Consider the following 11,520-nt stretch of genomic DNA (forward strand, 5'->3'; position numbering starts at 1 on the left):
TGACATCTGGCTTTTCCCAAATCTAAAATTACCTTTGAAAAGAAAGAGATTTCAGACCGTCAATGAGATTTAGGTAAATACGACGAGGCAACTGATGGCAATTCCAACAAAGGATTTTGCAGAGTTTTGTAATCAGTAGAAGAGATGCTGGGAGAAGTGTGTGAGGTCCCAAAGTGCCTTCTTTGAAGGGGACTGAGGCATAATCTTCCCATGTACAATGTTTCTTGTATCTTCTTCAATAAATGTCTCTATTTTTCATATTACATGGCTGGATATTTTCCAGACAGACGTCAACTATTTTGATCTGAAATTTGAAATTCACTTTAAATTCTTACTTAAGTAAATAATCCTGTCTGATCTGGTAGTGTTTAAAATAAAACAAGTAAAGGCAACATACACATGTGCAGTATATATACACACACACACACACACACACACATACAGTTGTGCTCAAAGAGTTAGCATACCCTGGCAGAAATTGTGACATTTTGGCATTGACTTTGAAAATCTGACTGATCCTGCAAAAAATATATATTTTATTGAAGGATATGGATCATATGAAGCCATTTATTATCACATAGTTGTTTTACTCCTTTTTAAATCACCCAAATGACCCTGAACAAAAGTTTACTTACCCTTGAATGTTTGGCTTTGTTACAGACACACACAGGTTATAATGGCAACTAAAGTTTAATTTCCAACAACTGTGGCTTTTTAAATTGCAATAATTGTCTGTGTATAAATAGTCAGTGAGTTTTTAGCTCTCAAATGGATGCACTGAGAGGGCTAGATACTGAGCCATGGGGAGCAGAAAAGAGCTGTCAAAAAAGACCTGCGTAACAAGGTAATGGAACTTTATAAAGATGGAAAAATATATATAAAGATATCCAAAGCCTTGAAAATGCTAGTCAGAAGTGTTTAATCACTTATTAAGAAGTGGGACATTCAGGGATCTCTTGATACCAAGCCAAGGTCAGGTAGACCAAGAAAGATTTCAGCTACAACTGCCTAAAGTATTCTTCGGGATACAAAGAAAAACCCACAGGTAACCTCAGGAGAAATACAGGCTGCTCTGGAAAAAGATGGTGTGGTTGTTTCAAGGAGCACAATACGACGATACTTGAACAAAAATGATTGAGTTGCCAGAAAGAAGCATATTCTGCGATAATGCCACAAAAAATCCCAGTTATCCCACTTTGACACACCTCACAGCTTCTGGCACACTGTAATTTGGAGTGATAAAACCAAAATAGAGCTTAATGGTCACAACCATAAGCACTATGTTTGGAGAGGGGTCAACAAGGCCTATAGTAAAAATAATGCCATCCCCACTGTGAAGCATGGTGGTGGCTCACTGATGTTGATGGGGGTGTGTAAGCACTAAAGGCATGGGGAATCTTATAAAATGTGATGGCAAGATGAATGTAGCATGTTATCAGAAAATACTGGCAGACAATTTGCATTCTTCTGCACGAAGGCTGCGCATGGGACGCTCTTGGACTTTTTAGCATGACAATGACCCTAAGCACAAGGCCAAGTTGACATTCCAGTGGTTACAGCACAAAAATGTGAAGGTTCTGGAGTGGCCATCACAGTCTCCTGACCTTAATATCATCAAGTGTAACAAACCACTGTGGTCGTGCTCAGTTCTGGAACTCAGGTGCAGTAACAGTTCTCCCTTACAAGCATGATCCACAGAGATCCTGAGGTTGAGAACAGGATTCTGTTGGTTCAGTGATGGCACGGGGGCTTTAATAAAAATAACAGAAAAAAATCCAAGGCAAGGTATACCGTCAGCGAATTTGACTTTGAGACACTATGGGGAAATCTCAAATGTTCAGTTCATGCAAGACGACCAAAGACTTTGCATGACCTGGAGGCATTTTGTCAAGATGAGCTATACTACCTGTGTACCCATATAATCTGTTGTTATGAATTTCATGGATTCAATTGGATACCTACTTTTGGTTCACCATTCAAGTATATATGTAAAAAAATTAATTAATTAATATACATATATATATATATATATATATATATATATATATATATATATATATATATATATATATATACACACACATACACGATTGCCCAGGGCCCAAGACAACCTTTGTCTTTACTTCTCTTGGTAGATGATTAAAATTGCATCATCATGTTTCCTGTAACCTACTGGAAAATAATATCTATTACCACCATTCCATAAAGATATTGTCATCCTTATTCATCAGAACTCCTGCTGCTCAGTATGAATTTTCGCACCAGGCTCCTATCGGCATAAGTCATTCCATCCAAAAATCCCTGAGGTAAACTGAACTATAAATGAGATTTTCAAGCTTTATTTAAAGTGCATTTCACAAACCTAGAAGCAGAAGATTAGCTAAATACTAGCACAGTATGAAGCGATAAATGAACTTACCTGGCATTCTATATTCTTGTTGATGTTTACATACAATGATACCGTTTAACAGAACTGATAGTTGAGATCCTGAAGAGTACGGTTAATGGGTTTCAGAAAAGGCTTTATTGAGCTGTTCAGTGTGCAGCAGTATTTTTAATTTAGAAGACAGAGCGGGCTGGTCAGCTCACATGAACAGAGAGATTCAGCAGCACTGTCAGCACGGAACTAGATGCATACACGTGCATAGCATGAAGATTTTGTGTTACAGCTTGTAGCATTCATTCAGTGTGCAAGAATTCCCTGGTATTGTAGTTGATTTGTATTGTTCATGCCATGCTCAAACCGATCCCCTAGGAAACAAGAACAGTTGACAGTAGTTCCACTTTTCTTGGTCACATTTGATTCTAGAAAGCTTTATTCAATGAAGAGCTACTGAAAACATCCATGCTGTGTTTGAATTCAAGGGTTTATCAGGGTTATCCACTAAAGAGAGAATTCAAGGAGAAATTAAAATGCAAGGCAAGAGTAGCCAAACTGAAATCATAGCTGATTAAAAGATTTTTTTCCATTCCAACTATTTTGACCTTAAATTTGAAATTCCCTTTGAATTCTCACTTTAGTAAATAATTATGGCAGACTCGGCAGTGTTTGAAATATCACAAGTAAAAGCAAAGTAGGCCTTTTTCAGCCAATCGTTGCCCTATGGACCTTTTGGAGTGTATAAAATAAACAAATAAAATAGTCTAATCCCACCAAACAATAGTATGGTGCAAAAGGCTCTTTCAATACATTTTGCTTTGTTCTCGAAGAAGATTAACTTGTGTGAGCAGTTTCCATACAGCTGTGTGTGTGCGCACAAATCCACTCTTTTAAAAGTTGCACTATTAGTTCTGCATGTGTGTATGTTTGATAGAGGACATAGAGAGGTATACAAATTACTACTAACAAAGAGAGTTAGTATTGCTTGCCATTAAACAGGTTTTTTTTGTGCTCAAAATATTTTTTAATAGTGTTGAGGCCCATTTCTATGATTTAATGTGCCCAATAAGACCAGTACGAGCTCACCATGAAACATGATATTTTTTAATGTAAACAAGTTTTTTTGTTTTGTTCATTTATTTATTTTGAATAAGAAAAATGTCACAAAGCATTCTAAATCAGGTTACAGTGGCAAAGAGGCAATAAGATTGCATTAAAGCGGCACTGTCATGCCGAACTTACCTTTCCCCAATCGATTCATTTTCTCTACCTCTCTCAGGATCTGTTCTTCATTTCTTCCTGTCTGCTCTAGTTTTCTTTAAAACTTAAGATAAAGTAGGGACTATTTCTCTTCTGGAGGTTTCCTAAGCCATGACCAGCTATGACCAGCGGAGGAGCAAAGTGTGCTTCGTTTCCGGTGGTCAGAGAAATTTTCCCACAATCCTTAGCTTTCCTCCCTGTTCCCACGATACTTACTGTCAGTATTGCCGAACGTCTTGTCACTTAGACAGAACGCCAGCAAAACTGCCAAATTGCGTCCTAACAGAATGAGAACAGTTTGTCCATTCGTGTTAGAACGCAATTCAAGGCTTTGTTCGTATAGAAAATTCATTCGAATGAATGGAACTCTGATCCTATTCGTGCCGTGGCGGCATGTTGCAGCCGCTTAGTAGATAACTCTCTAATTTCCATGGTATTAGGGAGCTATCTACCAAACGGCTGAAAGACCTAAATTGGTCTTTCAGACACATTTACTAATACTAAGTAAAGATTACTTAGTATTAGTAAATTCATCCCCTACTAGCTATATCGCGAGTAGGGGCTTGTCTAGTAAACAGTGAGCAGCCTGTGGCTGCTCACTGTTAAAAAAAAACTAAAAGCCCTAGTACCCTAAAGGATAATGAGGGGGGGACCTATTGTCCTCCCCCTGGCCCCCACCCCTGAGCGGTGGGTGGGGGCCATAAATCACAATGGGGGGACACCTACTGTTACATATATTGTGCAAGTATGTAACTGGCTATGTGTGTGACTGTGCATGTGTGTATGTGACTGATACAGTATCCATATGACTATGTGAATATTGTATTGTGTGTTACTGTATAGGCATGCATCAGGCTCTCTGTGTGTGTAATTGTGTGATTATGTATGTTGTGATTTCAGTGGCGTCGCTAGGGGGGGGGCAGAGGGGGCCATGGCCCCCCCTACATCATGCTGGGCCCCCCCTTGGGCCCCCCCAAATGCCGGCAACTTGCCCCCCCCCCCCTGAAAATAGTGCAGCTGCCAGCTGTGGACCTACCTTATTAGGGGCTCGGTCGGGTGCTGCAGCCCTTTGGCAGACCGGGCCCCTTTAAAGTTGCAGGGAGTGCTGGGAGGAAGTGACTGTTACTTCCTCCCAGCTTACAGACCGCACGGGCTGAGAAGACACAGGCTGCAGGCAGCTGGGAGAGAAGGAGGAGGCAGCTGGGAGAGAAGGAGGAGGGAGGAGAGAGAGCTCTGCAGCTTCAGACTCCCACCAGGATCAGCCAGCCCCAGAAAGTCACCTCCCTGCAACCAAAAGGTATGGAAGGGCAGGGTGGGTGGTTAACATTATGGAAGCTGCAAATTGTGTGTGTGCCAGTGTGTATGTTTAGGTATGTGTACATGTGTGTGTGTGTGTGTGTGTGTGTCTGTGTGTATCTGTATCTGTGAGTGTCAGTGTGTCAGTGTGTCAGTGTGTGTATCTGTGAGTGTCAGTGTGTATCTGTATCTGTGAGTGTCATTGTGTATGTGTCAGTGTGTATGTGTGTGTGTGTGTGTCTGTGTGTGTGTATCTGTATCTGTGAGTGTCAGTGTATCTGTGTGTGTCTGTGTGTATATGTGAGTGTCAGTGTATATGTGTGTGTGTCTGTGTGTATCTGTATCTGTGAGTGTCAGTGTGTGTCTGTGTGTATCTGTATCTGTGAGTGTCAGTGTCAGTGTGTATGTGTGTGTATCTGTGAGTGTCAGTGTGTCAGTGTGTATCTGTATCTGTGAGTGTCAGTGTGTGAGTGTCAGTGTGTATCTGTATCTGTATCTGAGAGTGTCAGTGTGTATGTGTGTGTATCTGTGAGTGTCAGTGTGTATCTGTATCTGTGAGTGTCAGTGTGTCAGTGTGTGTATCTGTGAGTGTCAGTGTGTATGTGTGAGTGTCAGTGTGTATGTGTGTGTATATCTGTGAGTGTCAGTGTGTATCTGTATCTGTGAGTGTCAGTGTGTATGTGTGTGTGTCTGTGTGTGTGTGTGTATCTGTATCTGTATCTGTATCTGTGAGTGTCAGTGTATCTGTGTGTGTGTGTGTCTGTGTGTATCTGTATCTGAGTGTCAGTGTGTGTCTGTGTGTATCTGTATCTGTGAGTGTCAGTGTGTGTCTGTGTGTATCTGTATCTGTGAGTGTCAGTGTGTATCTGTGTCAGTGTCAGTGTGTATGTGTGTGTATCTGTGAGTGTCAGTGTGTCAGTGTGTATCTGTATCTGTGAGTGTCAGTGTGTATCTGTATCTGAGAGTGTCAGTGTGTATGTGTGTGTATCTGTGAGTGTCAGTGTGTATCTGTATCTGTGAGTGTCAGTGTGTCAGTGTGTGTATCTGTGAGTGTCAGTGTGTATGTGTGAGTGTCAGTGTGTATGTGTGAGTGTCAGTGTGTATGTGTGTGTATCTGGGAGTGTCAGTGTGTATCTGTATCTGTGAGTGTCAGTGTATCAGTGTGTGTATCTGTGAGTGTCAGTGTGAATCTGTATCTGTGAGTGTCAGTGTGTATGTGTGAGTGTCAGTGTGTATCTGTGAGTGTCAGTGTGTATGTGTGAGTGTCAGTGTGTATGTGTATGTATCTGTGAGTGTCAGTGTGTATCTGTATCTGTGAGTGTCAGTGTGTATGTGTGAGTGTGTATGTGTGTGTATCTGTGAGTGTCAGTGTGTATCTGTGAGTGTCAGTGTGTATGTGTGTGTATCTGTGAGTGTCAGTGTGTATCTTTGAGTGTCAGTGTGTATGTGTGTGCATCTGTGAGTGTCAGTGTGCATCTGTGAGTGTCGGTGTGTATCTGTGAGCATGTGTGCATCTGGGTGTGTCAGTGTGTATGTGTGAGTTTCAGTGTGTATCTGTGAGTGTCAGTGTGTATCTGTGAGTATGTTTGTGTGTTAGTGTGTATCTGTGTGTACCACTGCTTTTCGCTTTTCACTCTGGCCCACAGCCTCAGAGGTGTTCTGCATTAGAAAGACACTGCTAATCCGTCCAACAATACAAGGTAATAGAATATACAGGCAACACTCCGGGTACTGAAGGTGTATTTATTGAAGGGTAGAACACCACATAAAAGTGCAACTTTTCAGCCCTAGACGGACTTAAACATGATTAAGGCCCTCTAGGGCCGAAACGTTGCACGTTTAAGGTGTTCTATACTCCAATAAATATATCTTCAGTACCCGTCCAACAATACAAGGTAATAGAATATACAGGCAACACTCCGGGTACTGAAGGTGTATTTATTGAAGGGTAGAACACCACATGAAAGTGCAACTTTTCAGCCCTAGACGGACTTAAACATGATTAAGGCCCTCTAGGGCCGAAACGTTGCACGTTTGCACTTTTAAGGTGTTCTATACTCCAATAAATATATCTTCAGTACCTGGAGCTTTGGCTGTATATTCTATTGCCTTGTATCTGTGTGTGTGTGTATGTGAAGGTATGTGTGTCATTTTGTGTATATTTAGGGATGTGTGTGTGTGTGTGTGTGTGTGTGTGTGCATGTGTAGGTATGTGTGTGTATATGTGTAGGTATGTGTATCTGTGTATGTGGGTATCTGTGTGTGAATGTGTAGGTATAGGTTTGTATCTGTGGGTGTGCCAGTGTATGTGTGTGAAGGTATATGTTTTTCTCTGTGTGTATGTGCCAGTGTGTTATTGTGTTTTCATATCACTGTGTGTGGTCGCATATGTGTACAGCCTCCTATCCCCTAAACAAGAGTCCCCTATTCCTCCACTGCAGCCCTTTTCACCCCGCTCTAGCCCACCACCAGTGCCCCTCCCGAGATTAGGTTCTGGATCCGCCACTGCTCGGCAGTCTGTGTGTGTGTGTGTATGGACTCAGCAGTGTGTGTGTGTATGTATGGACTCAGCAGTCTGTATGTGTGTATGGACTCAGCAGTCTGTATGTGTGTATGGACTCAGCAGTCTGTGTGTCTGTGTGTGTATGGTCAGTAGTCTGTCTCTCTGTGTGTGTATGGTCAGTAGTCTGTCTCTCTGTGTGTGTAAGGACTCAGCAGTCTGTGTGTGTGTGTGTGTGTGTGTGTGTATGGACTGTATCAAGGGAAATGTGTTTGTTTTTTAATAATCCTTGGTGGAAAATAATGAATTCTCCACCAGGGATTATAAAAAAAAAACAACAAAAAGAAAACACTGTCGGGGGCGGGGCTTAACATGCAGCAGGGGCGGCGTCAAACTGCGGTGAGGGCGGGGTTAAATGTGCCCCCCTACTTTTGTCCCTGGCCCACCATGTGCCCCCCCTAAAAATGAATCCTAGAGACGCCACTGTGTGATTTAGACCGATTAGTGCTGGACTTCCTTGTTTTGTGTACCACGTATATCTGGAGATCTGGTCACCTCCTTAGTTTGGAGAACCACATTTGTTTGTTTGTTTTGCTTTTTATATAATTGAAAATAAATGTAATTCTGTGATTGGAGTGCAGTCCCTTTCATTCGATATTGATGTGTTCAGTTTGCATGTAAGGTTATGTCCATATGTATATGTGATTGTATGTCTAGGCACCTATGTATGTGACTGAATTTATGTGGGGGCAAAAAAGGGTTTAAAATGGATTAAGAGACACACGAGAAGTAACAGTGGGTTAAGAGACAAGATGTTAAAAGGAAATAAGAGACACACAAGGTGGAAAGAGGGGATTGGGAGAGACATTCATGGAGAATCAGGAAAATTGTACAAGGGGTTGAGGAGGTGTGAAGTAATTAGATTCTAATCTAATGGCATGGTAAGGACTAACCTATTCCAAAACAGCTGAACTGGTAAAAAAAAAATATCCATTTAATTTATTTTCAAACCAGCTATATTATCCAAGATATATTGTTTTGGCCTAGATGTTGCAATACCTTTAGGTAGGGCAAAGGAAATGCCAGAGAGGTGTTAAATAATGCTTTCCTATGGGGGTAGTCCTAATGCAGCACCGGCTGTGCGTGCACATTAGGCCCCCCCCCCCCCACCGGCTGACATCGGCAGAGGAGAAGTGAAGGCAGAACCTGAGGGACATCGACGCTGGAAAAAGTTGTTTTTTTAACCCCTTCTGCATCGCGAGGTAGGCACTATAGGGAGCTAAAGTGTCAGGAAAACATCTTTGATTTTCTGGCACTATAATTTCCCTTTATGTTTATACACATACTTCCGAATACTACATGCTACAGAGCAACCCTTTTCATGTGCTGCCCATCAGTATGTATACATGATAAGTGTCACTGAAAACATGGTGTATATAATAACCATACTTATAAGGGTTTTCCCACACAATGTAAATTATTGCATCACATGGGAAGTTTTCCTAATTATTAACACAATAATTAACAGCAATATAAATTGGTCTTGGTGCAGTAATATTGTGTTTATGGTTTGGGGTGGGCAATAATCTAACTAGTGAGTAGAACACTATAGTGTTACGAATATGTACTTCTAATACTATAATGTTCCTTTAAATGTTATAATAATTTGACACTTTGTTTGTTACACCACTTCCATCTAGTGGTAAAAATCCACATACCATTCAGTTCATTATTAAGAACCAGGTCATAAACTCACATTCATTTTAGAAGAAATACTATAATTTCAAATTGAACGTTGTAGAACATAGAAAGTGGGAAATATAGCACACAATGATCCATTATTTTCAAGGTTAAAAAAAGAAAACGTGGGAGCATAGTATTCAATTTCAAAGTAATGCTATCACCATAGAAACTATTAAAATATTTCATATGGTTGCAGCAAACTTGGACTTTGCCACAAGAAGATCCAGTTTTTCCTTGATGAAGTAGGGTCACTGGTGAAATTGTATACCTTCAAAATAACAGTTTACAAGATGGAAATATCACTATATACTATAGCATCTACAAAAAAAACGACAAATAAGACAAATCTTAGAAAACAAATTTCACTTCCGTTACAACCAATTCCACTATCCCATGATATGCTTTACTAGCAATTTATGCATGCCTTTCTTAAAGGACCACTATAGGCACCCAGACCACTTCAGCTTAATGAAGTGGTCTGGGTGCCAGGTCCATCTAGGGTTAACCCTGCCTGCTGTAAACATGGCAGTTTCAGAGAAACTGCTATGTTTACATATGGGTTAATCCAGCCTCTAGTGGCTGTCTCATTGACAGCCGCTAGAGACACTTCCGCACTTCTCACTGTGAAAATCACAGTGAGAAGACGCCAGTGTCGATAGGAAAGCATTGAGAATGCTTTCCTATGGACTGACTGAATGCCCGCGCAGCTCTTGCCGCACATGCGCATTCGGTCAAAGAGGGAGGAGAGTCCCCAGCGCCAGGCTCCCTCGGTAAGGTAAAGGTAAGCGTTTATCCCCTTCCTCCCCCTAGAGCCCAGCGGGAGTGGGACCCTGAGGGTTGGGGGGACCTAAAGACCATATGGGCCAAGGAAAATAAGTTTGTTTTCCTGGCACTATAGTGGTCCTTTAACCCCTTGAGGACACATGACATGTGTGACACGTCATGATTCCCTTTTATTCCAGAAGTTTGGTCCTTAAGGGGTTAAGGGCTGTATGTAGCGATAAGATTGTACATTCTATATTTTAGTGTTCTCACTGTTATAAAACTTTTTGATGAAGATCTTGTTTCACGATAAATGACACAGTGTCCTTTAATGATAAAGAGACCACCTTATTTTCATTAGCCTGGAATGGAATTTTAAATAGTTACAAACTCAATGTAATCAGAATAATTTATGCCATGGGAAGCAAATGTATTTTGCTTGGGGATAGCTGCACCTTCTATCTTCTAAATACTCTACATTTTTTGAGTACATTGCATATTTTCATGTAAATCCGTACTATTTCTAGAAGTCTAAATTTTTGCACAAGTTGGCAATAATCATTGTTTAGGCTCTGCTCCTACTATTTAGGTCTGTGCTGCACCTGGACATGGTAGTATTGCCTAGAAGTGGATCGTTTCTTCTAATTTGATGTGCTTTCACTGCCCCATGTTACTATGCTCTGTTTTGTTGTAATTTAAAAGGACACTCCAGACTCCTAAAACACTTAAGCGTTGAAAATGCTTTTCAATGCTTTCCTATAGGGAAATGAGCGACGCTGGAGGTCCCCACACAGCGTGAGGACGTCCAGTGATGCTCTAGCACAGGTTTCCTGTGCTAGGGACACGGAAGTGCCCCTCTAGTGGCTGTCTAGTAGACAGCCACTAGAGGAGGAGTTAACCCTGCAAGGTAAATATTGCAGTTTATAAAAAACTGCAATATTTACACTTGCAGGGTTAACGGTAGTGGGAGTTGGCACCCAGACCACTCCAATGGGCAGAAGTGGTCTGGGTGCCTGGAGTGTCCCTTTAATCTGTAATGGTTCTTAAAGGGATGTAGTGTCCCTTTAAGAATTTTATTTTTCACGTTGGAAAAACGTGGTTCATAACTTTTCTAGCTGGTTCCAAGATTCCAAGCAGGTTTGTCAAGCCCTGATGTAGTATGGCTTTTTGAACTCTCTTGTGCGTTCACAAGCCCAATTTCCATTTAGAAGGGATTTCTTGTGTTACTTTTACTTTACTTCTCTGAAACTGCAATGTTTTATATTTCATCACTAAGGGGACGGGGTCACTGCATCTCAACCACTTCAATTAGATGATGGCCTGGGTGCCTAGAGTGTCCCTTTAATTATATTTTCAGTTACAAAACTATTAAGGAATCTATCAGAAACCTGCTGCCTTAACCCTGTGTACAGTATGTGCTGAGAGCTAATAGTGAGTCAGGAGTAGCTGAAATCCTAGACATTTGAACAATCAGGACTAATTAGTGAATATATTTTCAGTTAGTTGTCTTTATTTGCACTTGGTAAGTGAGAATTTTATTTTTTAATTGTATATTTTTTTAGATATTTTATGACTATTA

The 11,520-nt window shown here is 41.0% G+C and overlaps 1 protein-coding gene across 1 annotated transcript in view; it reads right to left on the reverse strand.

Moving 5' to 3' along the window:
- The window catches only part of NQO2 (N-ribosyldihydronicotinamide:quinone dehydrogenase 2), a 43,030-nt gene extending 40,296 nt beyond the window's left edge, over positions 1-2,734 (reverse strand). The window contains exon 1 of the mRNA XM_063451780.1: positions 2,420-2,734. Within this exon, the coding sequence (XP_063307850.1) occupies positions 2,420-2,426 (7 nt within the window). The 5' untranslated portion in view covers positions 2,427-2,734. The remainder of the gene's footprint in view (positions 1-2,419) is intronic.
- Positions 2,735-11,520: the final 8,786 nt, after the last annotated feature.

This window comes from Pelobates fuscus, chromosome 4 (assembly GCF_036172605.1).
Source record: "Pelobates fuscus isolate aPelFus1 chromosome 4, aPelFus1.pri, whole genome shotgun sequence".
Classification (NCBI taxonomy): domain Eukaryota; kingdom Metazoa; phylum Chordata; class Amphibia; order Anura; family Pelobatidae; genus Pelobates; species Pelobates fuscus.